The sequence below is a fragment of the Vigna umbellata genome, chromosome 11, assembly GCF_029865625.1.
Source record: "Vigna umbellata cultivar VRB3 chromosome 11, Vumbellata_1.0, whole genome shotgun sequence".
NCBI lineage: Eukaryota > Viridiplantae > Streptophyta > Magnoliopsida > Fabales > Fabaceae > Vigna > Vigna umbellata.
This window is the reverse complement of record NC_142175.1, coordinates 4,467,976-4,492,075: the sequence shown is the minus strand read 5'-3', so window position 1 is coordinate 4,492,075 and position 24,100 is coordinate 4,467,976. Positions and strand designations below refer to the sequence as shown.

At 33.2% G+C, this 24,100-nt stretch overlaps 2 protein-coding genes across 8 annotated transcripts; both read left to right on the top strand.

Moving 5' to 3' along the window:
* Positions 1 to 12,259: 12,259 nt before the first annotated feature.
* On the top strand, positions 12,260 to 17,235 carry LOC124845667 (serine carboxypeptidase-like 11). 7 transcript variants are annotated; one of them, XM_088101793.1, is made up of 15 exons: positions 12,260 to 12,317; positions 12,528 to 12,605; positions 12,695 to 12,840; positions 13,055 to 13,131; positions 13,791 to 13,910; positions 14,070 to 14,172; positions 14,440 to 14,477; positions 14,873 to 14,971; positions 15,515 to 15,601; positions 15,693 to 15,845; positions 15,932 to 16,003; positions 16,317 to 16,432; positions 16,526 to 16,639; positions 16,769 to 16,814; positions 16,973 to 17,235. In XM_088101793.1, the coding sequence occupies exons 3-15, from the start codon at positions 12,723 to 12,725 to the stop codon at positions 17,054 to 17,056; spliced, it is 1,227 nt and encodes a 408-aa protein (XP_087957919.1). In that variant the 5' UTR covers positions 12,260 to 12,317; positions 12,528 to 12,605; positions 12,695 to 12,722; the 3' UTR covers positions 17,057 to 17,235. The 7 variants fall into 7 exon arrangements, with proteins under 7 accessions (XP_087957919.1, XP_087957916.1, XP_087957915.1 ...); XM_088101790.1 differs by lacking the exon at positions 12,260 to 12,317 and having other exon boundaries at positions 12,358 to 12,605; positions 16,980 to 17,235; XM_088101789.1 differs by lacking the exon at positions 12,260 to 12,317 and having other exon boundaries at positions 12,363 to 12,605.
* Positions 17,236 to 17,424: 189 nt separating this feature from the next.
* LOC148190815 (uncharacterized) lies at positions 17,425 to 20,636 on the top strand. Its single transcript, XM_088102594.1, has 4 exons — positions 17,425 to 17,986; positions 19,334 to 19,574; positions 19,680 to 19,874; positions 19,959 to 20,636. Exons 2-4 carry the CDS (start codon positions 19,355 to 19,357, stop codon positions 20,387 to 20,389), a joined length of 846 nt encoding a protein of 281 aa, XP_087958720.1. The 5' UTR covers positions 17,425 to 17,986; positions 19,334 to 19,354; the 3' UTR covers positions 20,390 to 20,636.
* The last annotated feature ends 3,464 nt before the right edge of the window (positions 20,637 to 24,100 follow it).

The window sequence follows — 24,100 nt, the reverse complement described above, 5'->3', positions numbered from 1 at the left end:
TCATTCAACACAACATAAAGCGAACTAGATCAGATGTATTAACCATATAAGCAAGTTGCTGAAGATATATAATTAACTTAATTTTTTAGGTGAATGGTATCATATACATGTGAGATCAACCATGAAGAAATTTAGACAAACTTGTTAAAATAAAAAGTTTATATAAATGAAACATTTATACAAAGATTTCAAGGTTTTGTTGGAATATAACTAATTTTGAGACCTATATTACTAGCATTATGAATTGGTAACCAACTGGTTATTTTTGTTGAATGTTTTCATATAGATATAGAGGCTAGTTATAAACATAGGGATTTTGCAATAACAATACAACAATAACAAATAAAACCTAAAAAAAAATTTACGCAAGGTTGTTTAAGCATTTAACGCAACCTGTAAAGAAGTTAACCAAATGTGTTAGCTATATGATCAACTTGTTCAAAAGATTGAACCAACTTAATTTTTTTGGGTGAATGATGTCATATACTTGTGACATAAATCATGAATAAATTGGTATAAACTTATGAAAATAGAAGGGTTATGTAAATGAAACATGATAATTAACATTTTCATTGTTTTTTATTTTGTTTATTTTTATCTTTTATTGGTATATTTAATATTAATATTTAAATAATTAAGGTTTTTATTTAATAAATTAGAAAATATAAATATTTGATTCTTATTTGTGAAAATACAAATAAGTGAAAATCACTCAAGACTAAAAGATATCTTAACAAAATTAGTTATTAAGAGATTGCGATACTTAATTACAAAATCAAATAAATGAAAATTATTAAAGATTAAAGAATATCTATTTCATATAACCATGTATTTGACCATATATAATAAAGTAATTTTTCTGTGCAATGTTTTCATTTTTAACTTAAGTCTCTTTATAGAAATCATGATTAATTTATCACCATTCAAGACCCATAGATAACAAACCTCTATAAACAATGTCCAAAGTTATCTAACTATTAACCAAGTTTATAATGCATGTAACCTTTGTCAATTACTTCTCACAAGAAACAAATCTTTTCACAATCTCCAAGGTTATGTGAAAATTTGACAATTTTTTAATGATCATAACCATCAATTTGACATTAAATAACCAAATATACATAATGTTAAAAACTTTCATATTTAAGTGAAAGGTTCTTACACAAATTATGATTTAGTGATCAACATTCTAGATATAACCAAATGAAAATAGTATAAGCACTAACTAAATTTATCTTACAACTTATCCAATACAGTCTTTCGTTTTTAAGAGAAATCTTACAATTTATTCATATTCTAGTCTAACGCAATAACTATTTAAAAAAGTATTAAGTACACGAAATTCCTCATTCAACACCACAAAAATTATAATATATATAGTAAACTAAACTTCTACCGCAACTTAAATTTCACTACTTCTAACTTTTATAATAAACTTCAATGTCGTAACCACAACTTATAATTCACATTTAATCTTTTACATCTTCTCTTTGGTTGATATGTTATGTGTTACAACACTTCCAACCTTATTTCAAAGAACTTCCTTCATTCACGTATATAGGTTTATTGATTCTCCCAATAAATGGCCTCCCACATTCAATTTGTTTCCTAATTTCACACCTACTTCATCACATTTTGTTGCAATTCTTTTATTTGGTTATTAACACCCTTTTAAGCTCAACCACCACTACAGTAATGAAGGGCATTACCGAAGGCCAAAATCCTTCGGAAAACGCCAAAAGCCTTCGGTAACGGCCTATTATCGACGGCCTAGCGACGGACAAAAAGCCCTCGGTAAACCCCCTGTCGGTAACCATTACCGAAGGCTTACGCCCTTCGGTAATTACCGAAGGCCATAAGCCTTCGGTAATTACCGAAGGCCGTAAGCCTTCGGTAATTACCGAAGGCCGTAAGCCTTCGGTACTTACCGAAGGCTTATGGCCTTCGGTAATTACCGAAGGGCGGAGGCCCTGGGTAAAGCCTTCGGTACGGTGCAGAGAAATATCTGATTTAATTGTTTTGCTGTTCTACCACACATACCTGCATATCATATTCACAACACACAGACCTGTATAACAGTTTCAATATACAAACAAACAGACCTGCATATATATATTGTCCATCCCAAAATTTGATATTCATTGATGGAAAAGCATAAAGTACTATAACATTGTTATCATAATGTACTAACATCAATTATATTCTAACAATATCATAATAACATTTAAATGTACTATGATCAATAACAAAATGAAACTAAAAATCTACATAGTCTTCAGAAAGATGTTCATCCTCCTGGTCATCTGTAGATGGCTGGACTGGTGTGGGCTGGACTGGTGTGGGCTGATGAGGGACGGCGGGTGACAGGGAGGGTCGTGGCTGGGTCGGAGGGGTAATGGAAGGAGTGTCTGAAGTTTGAGGCAGCGCTCTCATGACCAGGGTCTTGAAGCTTGAGAACTCATCTCTCAAGTCACTATATTCTTCTCTCAATGCACGGTTTTCCTGGTCACGTTGGTCCAATAGCTGTGTCAAGCGCTGGATGGCCTCGTCAGCAGAAGAGGTGGAAGAAGAAGGTTGATGCTTCAGTGTACCTCCTTTCGACCCTGTATAGTTTGCAGCAAGTTGTCCTGCACCGTAGACTCGTCCCTTTTTCTTCCCACCAACGACATCGACACACATTAGCAATCAAAATGACTACTTTGAACAATATTTTCTATAACAAATCATATTGCACAATAAACTTCAGAGCATACATTCAACAAACTCAGAACAAATGCTTCTTAGCTTGTAAAGTTCATCAATCGAAATAACAACTGACCTCGACGGTAGCCCCTTCAATAGCCTCTGAAGCAGTACTGGAAGACCTTCTCACGCAGTGTCACTGCCCTGGTTACGCCGCCTCGTCTATGCCGCGTCCTCCAATATCCTCCCTCCACAATGGTAGCCTTCAACTCAGCCACCCACCACCTTCCTCAGCTCAGAACACTGCAAAACGCTAGAACAAAAAAGCTTCCACCATTAACGCGTAATCGAAAACAGAAACAGGAAAACAAAATGAGATGGGAGAATGGGACACTTCACCTATAATGGAGGAGAAGGGAAGAAGCGTATCCCGATTGTGGTTAGGGTGGAAAGCAGTCTGCACAAGCCAGTGAGTGAGTTCGTCGAGGGAGTTAGGGTACACAATCTGAAAATTGGGGAAGAACGAGTTTTCGCGAAATGAGGGGAGGGAAAGCTATCACTTTCTAATTCCATATACATCATTCACTTACCGAGGGTCGTTTGCCTTCGGTAATCACTCCTGTCCATTACAGACGGCCATTGCCCTTCGGTAAAGTCATACTACACAAGCCTTCGGAAAAGCCTTCGGTAAATTACATTTTCCGAAGGCCAGAAGGCCTTCGGTAATAAGCCGCCGGTAATAAATGTTTTTCCTGTAGTGCACTTTCATCTCTAATGCAATTATTTTTTCCTACAACAACTTGCTCCTTTGTAATAACACTTCATTTTCAGCATGAATGGCCTTCAACTCAATCCCAAACTTGGCAAAATTTTTAGAAGCACCATTTTTTTCAACTAAAGCTACATAGATTACATCATGTTCCAACTCATAAATTATCATAATCAAGTCACACTTGTGCGTAATAAATTACTATTACATTAAACAACACACAACCATATGAAAACTTTACCATGTTGACATCGAATTACACGTTCGTGGAACTTACCAAGTTAACCTAAAATGACCTTGCAATGTTTTCTTCATCCAGAACTATACTTGTCTATTTCATAAACTTAGGAAATATGTGCTAGTTATCATAAATTTTCATAAGTTGCTTCATAACATACTCCAATTCCCAAACCTGAATTACATATAACAAATTATCCTCTATCCTTAATCATAAACTTAAATTTCATATAAGGACATACCTGCAACACTAACACACAACCAACAATAGACATTTGAGATACTTTTTTCTTCATCAATAAATGATAAAAGGCTTGACACAAACTTTGAACCAAAAAATCATAGACACCATAACCCTATATTTCCCCACACCATCAATGCCATCTAAAATCTTATAGTGACCTAAAGACACAACACCATTTGTGTTTGCAAAATAAAATTCAGTCAATCCAGCAACATATAATTGAAAAAATTCATCGACTTTCTCCTCAACACCAATTTCTTATAGTTTATGTACAATATAATCTAAACATACATTTTTCACCCAAACAATTTTCCAGTCTCACACCCCACATCTTTCTCAAAACACATTTTCTCTCCTAGGATAGGTAACCGCAATATCAAGTACACAAATAATCGCCTAAAGAATACTAAAATATTTCTTATCTTAAACCCATATTTTGTGCCTCCCACTTACTACACAATTCACGAATAACTGAGAAATATATCTTCATCTCTTCTCTCATGTAAGACCCGTATAAAATAAAGATATATTTTATTTTATTATTATATTTTTGTGGTATTAAATATTTATTTATGGTATGATATTGGGTGATATAAGTGTTTAGGAGTTGTATTGGAAAGTTATTAATGATTATTTTTATTTTGAATTTCGAAACAATTGTCTAAAGAAAGGATTATATATTAAGGTTGGTATTATTCCTTCAACCAATGAAGTGGGCTTAGTGGTAGATGGTTGGGTTGTGTGTTGGAGACCTGGTTCGATCTTCTGCTCCCTTTAAAAGGCTTTTATTTCCTTGGATTAAGTTGTGGGCCCGGTGGTGGTTGGCAACTAGAAGTTGAGACTCAATTCTCTTCTCCATGCAATGCATTTAAGAGAGAGAGAACGCCGTACGGAAAGACACACGTCGCCAAATTGATTGGCCGCCCATGTCATCCTCTTGATTGTCCAGAAGGCATGTCAGGGCGGACGCCCATTTATATATCAGCAGGATCGAGCTCATCCCGGCCGTTCGACCTCAACTCCCGGTCGGCCATCAGGCCTCAAGCTTCGGACGTTCGGCCTCGACCTCAGCCATCTGACCATTTGGCTTCCATCGTCCAAAGTTACCCGGACATCCGTCCCCAACCGTCCGGCCATTCGGCCTCCAGATACGTATTGGACTTCTACCATTCGGCCGTTTGGCCTTGGGTACTCGGCCAAATTTGGCATGCAACATTCGACCGTCCGGCCATTCGGCCTCCAAGGTACGCGTTCGACCTTTACCGTTCGGCCATTAGGCCTTAGGTACTTAGCCAAATTGGCATCCAACACCTGCTCATCCCGGCCGTTCGACCTCAACTCCCGGTCGGCCATTAGGCCTCAAGCTTCGGACGTCCGGCCTCGACCTCAGCCATCTGGCCATTTGGCTTCCATCGTCCAAAGTTACCCGGACGTCCGTCCCCAACCGTCCGGCAATTCGGCCTCCAGGTACGTATTGGACTCCTACCATTCGGCCATTCGGCCTTAGGTACTCGGCCAAATTTGGCAAGCAAACCGTTCGGCCACAGAGATACTCGGCCATCAGGCCTCTACCGTCCGTCCTTTATGACGTCAAAGTTTCAGGCATTCAACAAACAATTATTTTCGGAGGTGCTCTCTGGGAACAATCCTTTTCATCCGAGTATCTTCAACCGACCGATCCACCTTACAAGGTATAAGCACATACTCTTTAAACTAGAAATTCGATCATGTTTCCCTCGTGATACAGGTAACCCGCAACAATTGCACGACTGCATAATGCAAAAAGGGCTCTCCTCAATCATCCCGCATCAAACATAGACGAAGACCAAGTTGATGAACGGAGTTTCACTCCTGTCAACTTGGCCGGACGGTGAACGGAAAGTTCCACCGAGAACCACTGTCGTCCGTGCCAAAAGTCCAAGTTGATGAACGGAGAGTTCCACCGAGAACCACTGTCGTCCGTGCCAAAAGTCCAAGTTGATGAACGGAGAGTTCCACCGAGAACCACTATCAACTTGGCCGGACGGTGAACAGAGAGTTCCACCGAGAACCACTGTCGTCCGTGCCAAAAGTCCAAGTTGATTAACCACTGCCTTAGTTTTTGAGCTACAATGAATAGGGTCTCGGTCGAACGGTCGCCCTTCCCATCGTTCGACTTAGCTGAACGACCTCCGAAGGTACGTATTCCACCTCTACCATTCGGCCATTCTGACTTCGGTATTCAACCAAGTATGGCATTCTACACTCGGCCGTCCGGCCTCAAACATCGGTCATCCGGCCTCAGACATCGGCCATCAGGCCCCAACACGCTCTCGGCCATTCGGCCTCAACGCTCGGCCGTCCGGCCTCAAGTCTCTTCCGACCGGCCTCAAAAGGTCTCAGCCGTTTGGCCCCAGCGCTCGGCCATCTGGCCCCAACCTTGGCCAATTTGGCATCCAGCACTCGTCAATCCGGCCTCAGACTCGGCCATCAGGCCTCAACTATTGGTCGTCCGGCCTCAACACGCTCTCGGCCATTCGGCCTCAACGCTCGGCCGTCCGGCCTCAGACTCGGCCAACAGGCCTCAAGTCTCTTCCGATCGGCCTCAAAAGGTCTCAACCGTTTGGCCCTAGCGCTCGGCCATCTGGCCCCAACCTTGGCGAATTTGGCATCCAACACTCGTCCATCCGGCCTCAAAGAGCGCTCGTCCATCCGGCCTCAAACTCTCGGCCATCAGGCCTCAACTATCGACCATACGGTCTCAAAGACGCTCGTTCACCCGGCCTCACTGTCAGCCATCCGGCCTCAACTCTCGGCCATCTCGGTCTAAATTCTCAGCCTCGAATAGCCTGAATAGGTATGACCGTTACTCTCCCGTCCACTTACAAACAAGCAGAAAGGACCTAAAAAAGGAAAGCAAAGCAGGGATCTCCTCCCTTTTCATGAGAACCGTCTACAAAAAACCCCTCCGGATAATAAAGTTATGCTCGGGCTTGGGGGACTTATGTACCAGCAGGACCGGACGCCGTACGGAAAGACACACGTCGCCAAATTGACCGGCCGCCCATGTCATCCTCCTGATTGTCCAGAAGGCATGTCAGGGCGGACGCCCATTTATATACCAGCAGGACCGAGCGTCCAAATTTGACCGGACGCCCGCGTCACTGTATGTTCGCCCAACGCGCAGACCGAACGAGCGGTTAACACTGCCGCCTGCCAAGGTCATGACCATCTGGGCGTCCAAACTAGCGGACATCGAAGGCCGCCCACCTAGGTTGGCATCCCTGGCCGACCATCCTTCCCAACCGACCCGCGCTTGGTTGACTACACGGTTAAACGCCAGTGACTCACTAAGGTGTGACTGGGCCGTTATCAAGCCCACTAGAGGTAAAAGGGTCGTTATCAGGCCCACTAAAGGTAAAAGCCCATTACAATCACTATAAATAAAGGTCTCAAGTATGAGTTCTAGACCAACTTTCCTTACGATGCATACATGCATCACAAACTGCTCTGCCATATCACTGACTTGAGCGTCGGAGTGCCTTTGGCAGGTACCCGACCCCCCGGCTTGGAGTAGGGAGCAGCGCCAGGAGTGGGAGGACGACCGCCCGGCTTGGAGTGTGAAGCAGCGTCAATCCGTCTTTGTATCGTTCGCCCGACAAACTTGTGTGTTTTAACAGGGTCCTCACGGACAATGTCGAAACATTATGTTTTAGTGAGTTTCCTTGTTTGTTTATCCTTTGCTTCAAAAAATAGAGAAATTAAGTTTTGATATTTTGCATGTTCTTTATTCTCTTTTGGTGCAAGTTTTATTTCTTTAGTTTAGAAGAGAGAGAGAGCTTTGGTCTTTTAGAATATCCTGTAGAATTCTACATGGGTTACGTGAAGTTGGACCCGCTTAAGCCAAGGAGGGTTAAAACAAAGTTCTCTTTTGTGGATGGCCGTCTTGGGCATTGTATAGTCAACCGTGAAAAACCCCATTTTTATCTTGTTTCCTAACTTAGATGCTTAATGGTTGGCACCTCTTTATTGCCATTCAAATCATAGATATTACATCATGATATCTCGAAAATCGAGGTGTTACATCTCATTCTAAGTAAATATTTAAGGTCTTGTTCACTTGAATAGATTTGGGAGAGATTGATTGAGGGGATTTGAGAAGATTTGAAAGTAAATTCTTTTGTTGTTTATTTAAGTGGATTTGGAGGTAAGTGAGAGTGAATTTGGAAGTAAAGTTTGTAAGAATTAGTGTAGGATTTGATTGACGTGACAGATTAAAAAAATTTACTTCCAAATCCACTCTCATTTACCTCCAAATTCATTCAAATAAACAAAAAAAATTTACCTTCAAATCCTCTCAAATCCCCTCAATCACTCTCCCCAAATCCATTCAAGTGAATAAAACCTAAATGATGTCTACATATGTGCACCTTTTGCATTGACGTTAACATGTTATTTACTTTAGGAATGCACCTCATCTTACACATGTTAACACAAGATTTTCTAGAGAATAAACTGTCTAGCAACTCAGATTTTGAAGTTTAACAAAAAACATTAAACGAAATATTGTTCTGTATGAAAAATAGTTTAAAGCAATAACGTCTAAAGAAGAAATACTTTATAACGTTTGAAGCTAAGTTTATAGATAACGTATTCTAGATCAAGTTGTCTAAATGAATTAGAAAATTATAAGCAACATCTCAAAGAAAGTATCCCTTTTTAAAATCATCTAATAGACTATATGAGCAAAATAAGCTAGCATCTCATGAAAATAAAGGTTTATCTCTTGTATAACACTAAGGCTAAAAGAAGTTTTTATTCAATACAATGTTATCTCAAGGAAAACATAGTATGATGAACGATCATTAAACACTATAGCCCTTGAAAAAGCATCTTATGTTGATACTATCTCATGATTATACATGTTGTATGTCTTACCAAACAATGCATTTATGAATGAAATGACAAATGATAAAATGTGTTGAACATGTTACATTGTATAATGCTTATCAATGTTCAAAACATTTAATGTAGTACGATAAAGTACTTCAATTTATATACTTTATTTCTTGATATTCACTCCACCAAAGAAAAAGACGTTGTGAGAGAAGAAGAACATTCTGGGAATGTTTCCCTTCAAGTCATCTGTGTAACACCCCTGACGGAATGTCACGAGTATAATTTTTTTTTCTCATCACAATTCGTAAAACATTCTTTTCTTTATTTAAAAACTTTATTAATTATATCGCGGTAGCAAAAACCACAATTATAAATGTTGTCCATAAAAAAGTAAAAGTCTTGAAACGTCACTTTTACATAAAAAAAACCAAGTCTAGAAACTTTAAAGCAATGTAACAAAATAATAATAAACCCCAAACTTAAACTTCCCAGCTCTCATCAGCTATTTCGAACCGGTCTTATCAAGAACACCATTTACTCCCATACAAGTAGGATCATTGCAGGTGGAAACCACAACCATAAATTTGCAAGGGTGAGTAACCAGAAAAATAACAACATATAACATAATATATTCATATTAATCACATAATAAAATAACCATGGAGTCATATTTCATCACTGATGTAACATCACATCCAACCATTCATAAATCAATGTCGTTTCCTTGCACTTTGTCGTCACAACCTGTTCACAATAACAAACGATTTGAGTTATCTTCCATTGCAAGTTCAGACCTATCTCACCAATTTCTCAAGTACTAACGAGTAAAAACACCGATACTACACGCACTGATGCACTATACTCAGCATAAGCCAAAACCATTGGGTAGGACATCCAACCCTCTTGAGTCCTCGCACAATAGGAAGACTGACACTCAAATCTCTATCTCCACTCGACACTCAATATTTAGGTGGAGTGATATTATATATAATCAAAAAATATTTTAACATGTATATATAATTTGTAATTAAGATTAATTATTAATTTCATCTTAAATTAGAGAGAGACCAAATTGCTATACTAAAAAAAGAAGTCTAAATTGAATCAAAATTATAAATATGAACAATAAATTAAAAACAAACACTCTCTCATGTGATAGTAACAATGCACATGACACTATCATTGTCACGTGGCACAACCATGATCTAACATATGACAACTTTTGTTTTTTAAAAAATAAATAAAAAAATAAAATTTAAGAACTACACCAATTGACATGTGACACGTACAAAATGTTAAGACAAGATCGTCTAAAGAAACGAGACCGTCCAACATTTCCTAATTTGAAGTTTAACAAACAATGTTAAATGAAATAAGCGTTTTATCAAAATAAATTGTCTATTAAGTAATGTTTTGTGAAAACAACATTTTTAGCATATATCATCTTGAGACAATGTTTAACAACAAACTTTTAACAAAAGTGTTGAGATTGTTGATAGGGGAAGCACTGGTTTAACTGAATCCACAATCTCAGTGATATCTGTGTTTTTTATGATGACAACACATAATTAATAACACATGAGTATTTTGTGTTACATGTTCTATGCTTACATGTTATATGCTTTTGTTTACTGTGATAAATCTGTATAAGCATATTTGTGAACATGACTGTGTTGTTCATTGTATATCACTGGGTTTAATATGTGATTTTATATGTGTATGCATGACATAAGTTTTTGGAAATGGAAAACCACAAGCACTTTGGTTGATTTGGTTGAACTTTAATGTGTAGCAAAACAACAGTTTTAAGTCGATTACATTATAGGATGAATCGATTAAAATTCCTGTGTTTGCACAAACTTTTATCAAGTGTGTTGTGAGTTATTTTGAAGAGAAAAGTTTTCAAAAATTTGCTAAGTGATTTTTCTTAATCGATTGCATGCAATTTGTATTCGACTAAGTTGGTTGTTATTTTGAAAACTCATAGAATGCTTGACATAATTGTCTTAACGGTCATATTTTTAAATATATTGACCAAACATTTATTGTAAGTCGACTGTATTAAATGTGCATTCAATTAATGAGCCTGACTGATGTTAGTCTGTTATAATTGCAAGATGTATTCGACTACATTAGTAGCTAAATCGATTAAAATGCGTCTGATGTGTGTATTACTATAAATTGACGTTGATTTGAATTATGTAAGAACTTTTGTGCATTTGACACTTTCATATCTTTTACAAAAAATTTTGTGATCTTGCAGAGAAAGGAAAAGCTCAAAGAACCAAGATTAACTGTGGTGATCAACGATTTGAGGTTTCTTGAGAAGCAAGGCTTGCTGATTTGAATGTCTGATCAATCTGCACAACTGGGTGTATTCTGCGTAATCAGGATTTGCAATATTTGAAGATTGGCTTGAATTCCCTGTGTTGTTTGCAGGAAGAAGAACGATGTTCTTGACTTTGAGGGTACCTAAAAAGGATAAGCAACAGAATAGGGTGTTCTTGTTGCTGGTCTTGTTTGTTTGTTACCTATATTTAGATTAGAAGGTTAGAGAGGTGTTTTACACTTTTGACGTGAGGTCTCTCTAAAAACCTTGTTGTAAAAACCTTGATCTTTATAGTGCATTTGGTTCTTGTGGTTGGAAGGACATTGGAAGTAGGCAGGTTGGCCGAACCAGTATAAAAATCAGCGTTTGAATTTTTTGATCCATACACTCTTTTATTAAGTCGATTAAGCTATCAGTATATTCGATTAAGTTTACTGCTGCATTGCATATCTTTTAACTTGCGATTCAATAAAAGTGTAAAAGCATCTTATTTTGTGAAATAGATTTTGAAAGCTTATATTTTTACATTTCACCAATTCACACCCCTCCCTTTTGGTGGGAAAAACTAAGTCATTCTATTTTAACAAAAAGGAAACTTCTAAGTGTACCATTAACAAACACCGAAGCTTCAATTTTTACATCTAAATAGTGTTGATCGAATAAGAGTTTAAAGAAAAGAGTCATTTAGGAAAAGTTCGTTAAACCATGAATGAAACTTACAAACAATTTTATAAAATAAGTGCTTAACGTGTTATATCATCTAAAGATCATATATTAAACACTTTTGTTCCTAAATGATGTTTCTATCAATGAGTTGACATATGTCAAAATGTTTTAAACACGCAATATGCCTAAACAAATTACCAACGCTTAAAACATTTATTCCATGTACCAAAAATTACTTCTTTGCTTGTATGCTTTGTTCTCTTTACTTATGCAAATCATGAAAGTACAAGTCATTTACTCAAATTCCTACACAAGATCAATAAAGATTATAATAAGAAAACTAAATTAAAAAAAAAATAAACAAAATTGAATCGACCAATCAAATTCGGAACAAAATTGTAATTAAGCCTATAATTTAATAATCAAATCGTTTCCCTGATAGAAAAACCGATGCCTCTCGAAAAAAATAAAAGATAACGACTTTCTTCCAACAACAAAGCAATAACAATTAGGTACGTCGTTTTTGTCAATTTGGATTTTTGGGAATCCCATATTCTATTGATTTCAGATTTATTAGATAACTTGTACGAAAATAATTTATATATTCAAACATTTTTCAGCTTCCTAAAGTTATCACCTACAGTTTCCAAGATGAACACGATTTCTGTTATCTGTTTCAATTTTAACATTATTTTTCTGATTGTTCTTCCACTTTTCGTAAGCTTATCATCTCAGATTGGTTCGAAGGTAGAAGAGCTTCCCGGTTTTGAAGGGCCTCTTCCATTTGAACTGGAAACAGGGTAAGCAACAGCACTTTCCCTTTTCTGATTTGAACCGTATTTTCAACGATTCAATGAATTTGGGTTTGATAGACATAAAGCAAGAACAGGTATATAGGATTGGGAGAAAAAGATGATATGCAAGTGTTTTACTACTTTATCAAGTCAGAGAATGACCCTGCAAAAGATCCTCTTATGCTTTGGCTAACTGGAGGTCCTGGTTGCTCTTCGTTTTCTGGTCTTGCTTTTCAAATAGGTAATTCTGAGATGAAAACTTTCTGAGTTAATTTCTTTGATAACAAACACTGGAGTTGGATTGAAATTGAAGGGACGATCACTGCTATATTATAATGCATTTATTTTACCTAATTAACCTTTATTTCCATTTCAGATAGTTCAAAATTATGACAATGAATGCATTCAAATATTAACTTCACCAAAATATTAAATCAATTGGATGTGTAGTGTAGGTCCGTTGGCATTCAAGACAGAGAAGTACGATGGGAACGTGCCAAATTTGGTCTTGAGGCCACAGTCCTGGACGAAGGTAGAAATTTCATAATGCTTCCTCATTTGACCTTGATTTCATCCCATAGTTAATTTCATTTTCATACAATTATGGTTTATTAAGGTTTAATTTACTTGTAGATTTGAATATTTTCAAACGAGTAGGTATTAAAAAATTTAGTTTATTAAGTTTATTTTCAACTGATTTTTTGTTGTTTAAAATTTTCAGTAATTAATTGATTATTTCATTCTTTTTGCTTATATATAATCTATATTAATAAATGTGAAGTTTAATAGTTAATATAAAATGACATTGTTATTTTTGGAAGTCATAAGTAATTTTTATTATTTTTGAAAAAATAAATATAAGTCAATTTTTGTTTTAAATTAATTGTAATATCATTTTATATTAATTAAAAAATTTACTTTTATTAATTAGTGAAGAGAAATGAGTAAGATGACTTGATAATAAGATGACTTGATAAAGACTAAGCTGAAAAATAGTAAAATTTTTTATTACTTAGTAATAGGAACTTAATTAAATATATCGTCCTTAATTAAATATATCCAATTTTACTGTCAAATTAAAATTTAATTAAACCACAAATTAATAATCATAGTTGTGAACGGTCTTGTTAATCCTTGATTTTAATAGGTTATGGCATGCTGCTAATTCTTTGTTGTGTTTTCTTTTGACAGGTATGTAGCATTATTTTTGTAGATTTGCCTTTAGGAACTGGCTTCTCGTATGCAAAAAATCTCACTGCTAATAGAAGTGACTGGAAGTTAGTTCATCATACTCATCAATTTCTTAGGAAGGTACATTCACTGTGCATGTTATAATGTCACTCTCATCATGTTTCGTGAGTTTTGCTTGTTTCATCACTAGATTCCCCTTTCCTAAGCATTTTGAAAACAAGTAATTTTGATCACTCTTTTATTAAACTGCAATCTTCGTATATATGGTAATCTTTGTAGTGGCTGATTGATCACCCCGAATTTCTTTCAAATGACTTTTACATGGGAGCTGATTCATATTCTGGCATACCTGGCCCTTCCATTGTTCAAGAAATTTCAAAGGGTATGAAATTTAAAATGGCTTAGTTTGACTATAAGGTTTCTTGATATTTTAATATTTTCTACTAATTTCTTATATCTTGTGAGTTTTTCGCTATAGTTTTAATGTCGTCTTCTGCGTTCTTCTTTATTTCTTCTTTCTGTTGCCATTGTACTAGATTGTTATGCAAACGAAATCTCACTTTACATTTAACTAACATATAAAAGGCTTATCATGCATGCACATATATAATAAATCTTGCAATTATTCTTCGATTTCTTTGATTAACAGGAAATGAAATTGGTCTTCAACCACCAATAAATCTCCAGGTTTGCCATCAGTTTCTCTGTATGTGCTTTTACTGTTGGGTTTGTTATAAACTTAAATATATTAACAGTTATGGACAATTAGCCGTAGTGAATGTATTATCCCTTGGAGTTTAGGTAGTTAACGAGTTACTTATTTTTGTCGGTTTTGAGTATATCGTTTATGAAATTTGAGTTTATAAATTGCATTGTATTCTTTATCGTATGAAAACATCAACAAGAGGTGAATCAAGTTTTGTCACAAGAAAGAGGTTGGTTGTCTACATTTACTACAAACAAAATAAAATTCCAGAGAATGAGTTTTTAATAACAGTTCAATTTTCAAAACCCCAAGTCATTCAAGCAATAGCTTTTCAGTTACCACTCCGAAGTCTAAATTGATCTTAAGATATTTTCAGGGATATCTGTTAGGGAACCCAATAACAACAAGAAAAGAAAAAAATGACCAAATCCCATTTGCTCATGGAATGGGACTTATTTCTGATGAACTCTATGAGGTAATGGAAGTGTTTTTCTTCTGTTTAAGGATGCTACTTGCATTGTAATTTTGAGTAAAGTTTGTCCCAACTGCTGAAGTGTTGACTTTTTTTTTATTGTTAATATCATGCTAAGTGGAATTCAACCCACAAACTCTCTTATTCTCTTAACTCACCAAGCTGAAGTGTTGACTTAAATTGTGTTTGAAAATATTTAGACATCCTTTTTATATTGATAAGCACAGTCTAATCAACCATTCATGTACATTTACTTTTAAAAAAAATTAAGAGAATGATATTAATTAGTCATAAATGATAGGAATAATTTGTTATTACAAAACATCAGTTATACATGATATGCTATTTTCAGAGATATCGTGGTAGATCTTTATATTATTTCAAAAATCTATATAATGACTAATTCATAACTGATAAAATCAAGTTGCTTATTCATAAATTATACGTTGATTGTTTAAAAGTGTATGCTGATTATTCGAAAATAGTATGCTACTTATGCAAAACTAACTTGTTCAAATGACATATTCTTACCTCATGTATGGACAGTCACTGAAGAGAAATTGTAAAGGAGAATACATATATGTAGATTTTAGAAATGAATTGTGTTTAAGAGATCTCAACTACTATGACGAGGCAAGTAATGACCATCCTAATTCTGTGTTCTGTTTTTTTATACCTGATGAGTTTATTCACCACAATAATAAATATTGTTTCTTATGTTCAGTGCCTTTCAGGAATCAATACATTCAACATTTTGGATCGCTATTGCAAAGCTGATTCTACTAAGAAACATGAAGGTCCATGGATTAGATCTCTGACTCAAAAGTTTGAGTCCTCTCTTAATTCTGGTCTCACAGAGTTAGACACAAGATGCCAAGTAGTTCTTGCGTACCTTAAATGCACTCTCAAAACTTTTTGTCCACCATGGTTTCAATTTGATTTCGCCATTTTACATTGTTGTAGATATATGGTTTTTTCCTTGCCACTCAATGGGCCAACGATGAGAGTGTTCGCAAATCGCTGCACATTCGAGAGGTTTGACATTTTATTTTTATGTATATATATATAGGTTATTTGACTCTATAATATAAATTGTTTTACAAATTAATTTTCAGTGAGTTTTTAAAATACATTTTGTATCATCTATCCCAAAACTATTTTTGAAAACAAATAATTTATAACTTTTTAATGCATAACGTATATTTTTTTATATTCCTAAATAATTACTATTTTATGATAATATAAATTACTTGTAAATATTTTTCCATAAGTAGTACTAGAAATAATTGAAAAATCAAAGGCTAAAATATATAAATAATGTTGGTAAGTTTTTGTATGTTGGTGGCAGGGAACAAAGGGTAAATGGGAACGTTGTTGGACTAGTGATTTTGAGCATGAGATCTCTAGTAGCTTCGCCTTTCATATAAATCTCAGTGCGAAAGGATATCGTTCTTTAATATATAGGTGAAGAGTTATATATGTTTTGTTTTGAAAAGTTAGTTTGCATATGTTTTTGTGTTTGAAGATTGTGAAGGATGTTTGGTGTTTTGTTGGCAGTGGGGATCATGATGCAGTTGTTCCTTTCATGTCGACTCAAGCATGGATCAGAGCTCTGAACTACTCCATTGTAGAAGATTGGAGGCCATGGCTTCTAGAAAACCAAGTTGCAGGGTGAGAATCAAACATTAGCTTTAATTCATATATGATAAATATTTACTGATTTTACATGCAAAACTAAATAGCAGATCGATCTTTACAATGATCTGTCTTATATTTGTGAATAATTTGGCTTCCACGCAGATACACAAGAAGATACTCTAATCAAATGACATTTGCAACTGTGAAGGTAAGATATCAGCATCCCATTTAGATATTTTAACTGTTCTTTCCTTATATTACTTGATGAAATTTAAATAGAATTAATGGAACTATATTTTGTTTATCAAGATTGTGTTTCTTTGTTATCTTAAAAATAAAATATATTAATATTTATTCTGCTTATAGGGTTCAGGACACACAGCTCCTGAGTACAAGCCCGATGAAGGTTACGCCATGTTCAGCAGGTGGATAGCTAGTAAGCCTTTGTAACTCAACCACAATAGATGTGTTCAAATGTAATATAATTATCACAAATAAAATCAACTTTACTTTATTGAATTTAATTTGAATAATGAAAACAATAATTGTATAAATTTAATTAACATTTTTGTGTTTTATGTGTAAGAATATAATATATTCAAAATTGAAAATATTTAAGAATACCAGTATATATAAAAGAATCACATACATGAATATTTATTTTCTCTGTATTAAAAATTTATATTTATTGACAAGAAATTTCGTCCAAGAAAAATTAACATACTCAATGAGATATATTTTATTTATGTTGGATTTTCTAAAAAAAAGTTACTTTTTTTTCGTTTCAATTGGATATTTAAATATGAAGACTCATTACAATTAGATCTTTATAGTTAAACTGGTATAACGAAGTTAAATTTAAATTGAGGGAGATTGTTGAAACATGATTTTATTAAATTTCGTAACATGATTTTGGTATATTAAGCCGTTGATAAGCAGATGACGATCATAGTCTTACCGCTAACCACCGTTCATTCTGGCATTGATGCCGCAAGGCTCAGAAAGATAAAATCTGGAATTTGCTGCCTTAACTCCTTCCGAAGTTTCTGAGAGATCAACCTGCTTGTATCTATACTGAAATCCAAGACCGCAGTTGCAGTAAATCATAAGTTTATCTCTTAGTCTATTATTCGGTTAGTTTGCTATAAGTGACTCACCATCGATCACACTAACAAAAGTGCTTATTTGTGGTATCAGATACGATAAGATGCTCTTCCACCTCCTCAGCCCTCTTCTCCCTTTCCTGTGGAGTCATCATATCTGACTCCAAAATCTCCCTGTTCTAAAATCAACAAACATATCTGTTCATCACCCTATACGTGTCGTGAGCGTACCCCGACACAGTTCATTTGTAGCCGTTTTCATGAAACACGACTCAAGGTAAGTCCTTTGCGCTCACGTGTAAACGTGATATAGGTATAGAATCTAAAATAATTAAGAAAACATGTTATTCTATAGATCATCAAACTGAATTATTAGGGTTAATTCATATTTATCTAATTGATTTAAAGCAAATCATGTTTAGAAGAGATAAAAATTATTTTGTAACTTTTATATAGATGAGTATTCTAGATACACTAAAATGTATTTAATCAAACATAAAGATGAAGTTTTTGATGTGTTTCTAACCTATAAAGTAGAAGTAGAAAATCAATTATAAATAAGAAAATTAAGAGGATTAGATCAAATAGAGGTGGTGAATATGTATTGTTTAATGACTTTTGTGTTAAAAAAGATATCATCCATGAAGTAACCCCACTATATTCACTTGAGTCTAATGGAGTAGCTGAAAGAAAGAATAAAACTTTTATTTTGACTAATCGTTATTGTTATGTCATTTTGTTGACTAACCATTGTTATTATATCATTTTGTTGGATGATTATTCTGGTATTTCACCCTTATTGTTTGTGTTTGTTGTGATGATCGTGTATAACTCGTATTATTGTAAGAGAGAAAATGTTATTAGAGATGCCTAAGTTGATTAGCAAAGCCGCGAAATACTAACGAGAGCTTGGAAAAGTTTTTATTGGAAATAATAAAGAGAAAAGATAATAAAGAAATAAAAATTAATTAAGAGATAATAATGTTAAAGTTTAATATTTGGCTTCTTCCTTAAAGTATAAAAAGTAGTCTCTCTCAGTCTACCTCATAATTTTCTTTCTTTCTCCTCCAAAAGTCTAATATTTGATATTGTTAAAGCGTGCAAAGGTGTGATTCTCAATGGCATCGCAAACGGATAACGTTTCTCCGGCGCTTGTTGCCTTCATTGTCGATCAATATTTGTGCCGCAACCAATTCTATCAAACCAGAGCCATCTTTCGTAACCAAGTTTCGCCTCTCTTTCTCAATCTGCCACCAAACACGGTTTTTCATTTTACTTTTTCTTTATTTTTTCCTTTTTTTCTTTCCACATTTCACAAATTTATTTCATGTTTTTTCTTTAATGGGAAATCATATTTATCGGCAACATTTTTTTCAAGAAAACATTTTTCAAATAAATTTAATAAATTCAAATTTTTTAAATAGGAATAAACCAATTTGTAAAAAAAAACGCTATAAAGATTCTCCAAGACTCACAGAAAATGTTGTTGCGTTTGTGAAAAATTCATAATAATTAATAAAAAAATTTGAATCTTTATGTAAAAGGTGTATAAGGCACATATATTTATTATCACTTTCTCGTCACTTTTGTTTTCTTGATCAATTTTGTTTTCTTGATGTTTTAGAATTTGTTGAGTTTGGAGGAAATGTTAAACCAATATATATTGATGAAGAGACAAAATAAACTGTTGGAGGAAGAAAACGTCATGGTGATGCGAGAGAAAATTAGAATCCAAAAATTGTTGCAAGACCTTCAGAATGCTTTGGATAGTTTCAATGCAAGATCAGCCATGTCGAATGTCACAGCCATGATCACAAATTCTGTAATTGTTCCTCCGATGGAAAATTCTATCAAAACTCCTCCAGGTAGATGCACAGATCTTCTGTTGTTAATGAATTAAAATATGGTTTTTAATCTTTGAGTTCTTTTCATGTTTTGACCTATTCAACTTTTTTTCATCTTTTTGCTAGTTGCTTCTACTACTACAGTTTTTCCTGTGCAAAATACACTGTCTTTGCCAGCTAAACCCATGGCCAATGTAAACTTTTCATCACCTATGATTAGAGAGTTTGACAAGAAGAGAAAAGATATTTCGACAGTAGATGGGTCTGTAGTTGCTAAGAAGCGTCGAGGAAGACAACCTGGCAAGAAGAAACAAGTCCAATGTATGATTGTTTGCGTTTGTATAATGTATACTAGTATGTTTTCATATGTGAGAAATTATATGTTTACTTTGTCCTCATTTTTAGGTACAAACATGTTGCTACCTTCTAATAACAAAACAGATTTTGGATTCTCTTCTACATTAACTCAATCGTTGGCAGCAAACCCTACACTTAAGGAATCGCAAATTTCAACTGATTCAGTTTCGACAACACATCCCATAATTCATTCATTTCCTAGTGTGTTCGTACCTGAGATTTCTCCTGTTGCAAAATGTAATGAGAAAGTCATTGATGTGGTTACAACCAAGAGAGATATGGTTGATCATGTAAAGCAAACCTTCTGTAAAGAAGGCAATAGTGAATTTTCTCCTGTTGTGACGGATAATGATGAAACACACAAGACAGATACAAACAAAATAAGTATGAAGGACACGGACAAGACAAGTACGACAGTGTTAGACGAATTTGACGATTGTGCACACATTGATTTTTCAAGCATAAGAATGGAGGACTGAGTTCGGCATAGATTTTTTAAACTCCTTAAAAGACTGATAGTTCACCAAAATGTCAAGAGATATAGAAATCAAGAAGAATTTGTTGATCATCCAGCTTAGGATTAGTGTTTAGAGGCAGGTTTCAATTTTGTATTTTTTTGTTATTTGATGTGAACCTGCAATTGTTCTCAATTTTCCAATAGGAACACAAGCTACTGAAGATAGTTTATTTGCAAATTTATCATGAAAGTTTATCATAATCAATAAAGTTTTCAAATTCTTTGATATAAGCTTTTAATTATACCTTCTTTGGTCTAAGCCTTGAGACATATGATTTAAAAGTTAGAAGTCCTTAACAGTTGGTAATTCACAGTTGGTAATTCTTTGGTCTAAGCCTTCAGACAAATGATTTAAATATTTAGTAAGTATTTAAATTTAGAAATAACTCAATTAAGTTACTTCAACTAGTTGCTAATTCACAGTTCATTTAATTTTTTTATTATCACTTTTTTATATTTTAATTTATTTATTTTTGTGTATTATTTTTTATTTTAGTTTTATAAAAGCAATTTTTTAAGCGTATTTTGAGTCACTTCTTCTTAAAATAAATTAATTACTGACAGAGTAAAACATATCTGTATTTAAAAAATATATTGAGATATACGGTACTGAAAAAAACAATGATATTGAGAAAATTTTAAAAATATATATAATTTTGTAAAATAATATTAGAAAAATGCATGTTACAAAATTATAACAATTAAAAGAATATATATCCAAAGTAGTTTATTAATTATTTAATTAAAAAAATTATTTAAAAATAATAATATAAGAGATGAAATGATTTATTAATTATTTTAAAAAGTTTATTTTATGTAAAAGATTATGATAAGAGATAAAATTATTTATTAATTATTTAATTTAAAAATTTTTATAAGAAATAAAATATGATGAATAATTATTTAATTATGATAGGAGTATAAATTAAATTAGATCCTAATATAGGAGAATATTTTTAATGTGGATTTTTTAAAAAAATTTACCCATCTGTTATAGACTTCTATATTTAAAGGATAAAGGTTTTTAAATAAAAAAGACTTCGCTCACTGTAATATGGACTTAGTTTTGCATTCTAGATTCTAATAAAAATAAAAAAGTATTTTATTAATTGGGGTTGTGAAAATAGTTCGAATTCACTAATTTATCACAAGTTTGGATTGGAATTAAAAAACATTAAAATTTTAACATAGATTAATTTTGAGCCTGGTAACATCCATCATTTCAGGATGTTCCAACCGAATAATTTTAAACGTATAATTAACAAATAAATTAAAAAAAATAAACTCGCTGATAATAATAAAAATTCTTTAAACTCCCTTAAATAACAACTCGACACAATTGTTTACATTCGTAATAAAACATTAGATAATTAAATAAAATTCAATTGTGTTCAAAATATCCATAAGAAATAAAATTCATATATTTTCTAATATCCTTACCGCTTTAAGCATTAACAGAACTATCCCAAATGAAGACAAAAAAAGATAAAATGGTAAACTAACATAATAAACACTATATTAATATAACATTTATATCACAATTGTTAAGTCTCTTTCATAATTTCATCACATTAAACAATTATTGATGCACAATAAGACTATAACAATCCATACAATACCCCTAAGAGATTCTCTTAACCAGAATAAAAATCATTCAATTAGTTCTATTTCACCTAGGGATGACAAATTAATTCGTGTCCACATATACTCGTGGATAAAATCTGCGACAGATAGTTGATATCCACGAGTATTTACTAGACATGCGGATAACAAGTATTTTAATACTCGCTTATAAACAAATTAGTGTGGGTATTATACTATTTGACCCGCGAGGTACCCATTATTCGCAAAGATACAAATAATAATTTAATTTATATTTAATTTAATTTAAAATAAATTTAATTATATTTTATTGCATCAAATTTAATTAAAATTAAATTTTAGTTTATATTTTATTTTATTTATATTAAATTTTATATTTTTTTTTGTAATTTAATTTAAATTTTATTTTTAAAATGTATAAAATATATAATTTTTAATATTTGTGGGTACCCACGGGTTTTTTTGGAAATGAGTACACACGCAGGTAACGACTAAGTTGCAGGTGGAGTTTTCATTTTGCGAATCAAATTGCGGGTATGCATTATCTGTGTCTGATCCATTGTCATTCCTAACCCCACTTATCGAGCAAAGGCCACTAATGTCTAAATCAACTATCTCTATTAACGTATGTCAACATAAGAAACAAAGTCATTAAAGTGATCGTTCACCGCAGCTTCAGACGAATCTATCATGCTCCAAGTTGTTCAACTCAACTCTCAACTCATCATGAGTTGGAATCCCATAGGCAAAGCATCCTTCAAAATTTCCTAAGACAATACCATTCCGACTTCCTCTAAGACTAGGAAAACCACTTTCTGTTGACCACAATCAAGAGATAAAAATATTTATTAATTATTTAATTTTAAAATTTTTATAATAAATAAAATATGATGAATTATTATTTAGTTATTATAGGAGTATAAATTAAATTAAATCCTATAATATAGGACAATATTTTTAATGTAGATTTTTTAAATTCTTTTACCAATCTGTTATAGACTTCTAGATTTAAAGGCTTCGCTCACAGTATGGACTTAGTTTTTCATTCTAGATTCTAATAAAAATACAAAAGTGTTTTTTTAATAAGTGTTGTGAAAGTAGTTCAAACTCAATCATCAATCATAAGTTCGGATTGGATTTAAGAAAACATTATAAGATTTCAACATAGATTAATTTTGAGCCTCGTAACATTTCAATTCAGATGTTCCAACCGAATAATTTTAAACGTATAATTAACAAATAAATTAAAAATAAAAACTCGCCAATAATAATAAAAAAATTTAAATTCCCTTAAAAGAAAACTCGACACAATTGTTTACATTCGTAATAAAACATTAGATAGTTAAACAATTAAATAAAATTCAACTGTGTTCAAAATATCCTTAAGAAATAAAATCCACGGTCCTCGCCACTTTAAAGATCACATAATTATTTACAATATCATATGCTCTCATATAACAATATTAATTATACAATCATCACATGTAGAAGTCACAAAAAGTGGAAGGATGAACTAACATATTAGAGACTAAATTACTAATATAACATTTATATCATAATTGTTAAGTCTCTTTCACACCATCACATTAAACAATCATCAATACACAATAAGACTGTAACAACCCATACAATACCTCTCACCATTCTCTTAACCAGAATAAAAATCATTCAATTAGTTCTACCCCACCTAGAATGACAAAAAAATTCGCATCCACAGATACTCGCGGCTGAAATCCGCAATGGATAGTTGTTAATAACGAGTATTTACTACACATGAGTTGCGAGTAACAGATATTTTAATATTCGCTTATAAACAAGTTGGGTGCGAGTATTATACTATCTAATCCCCTTGATACCCATTACCCATAAAAAATGAAAGTAATAATTTAATTTATATTTAATTTAATTTAATTTAATTTAAAATCAATTTAATTATATTTTATTACATTAAATTTAATTAAAATTAAATTTTAGTTTATATTTTATTTATATTAAAATATATATATATATATATATATATATATATTTGTAATTTTATTTAAATTTTATTTTTAAAATGTATAAAATATAT

Bases quoted from the DNA above. Each gene is read 5' to 3' on its own strand.
- LOC124845667 (XM_088101789.1), top strand. From the start codon at position 12,457: ATGAACACGATTTCTGTTATCTGTTTCAATTTTAACATTATTTTTCTG. The intron at 14,478-14,872 runs GTTTGCCATCAG...AGATATTTTCAG, and splicing joins AACCACCAATAAATCTCCAG to GGATATCTGTTAGGGAACCC. The intron at 16,640-16,768 runs GTGAGAATCAAA...GCTTCCACGCAG, and splicing joins CTAGAAAACCAAGTTGCAGG to ATACACAAGAAGATACTCTA.
- LOC148190815 (XM_088102594.1), top strand. From the start codon at position 19,355: ATGTTAAACCAATATATATTGATGAAGAGACAAAATAAACTGTTGGAG. The intron at 19,575-19,679 runs GTAGATGCACAG...TCTTTTTGCTAG, and splicing joins TTCTATCAAAACTCCTCCAG to TTGCTTCTACTACTACAGTT. The intron at 19,875-19,958 runs GTATGATTGTTT...CCTCATTTTTAG, and splicing joins CAAGAAGAAACAAGTCCAAT to GTACAAACATGTTGCTACCT.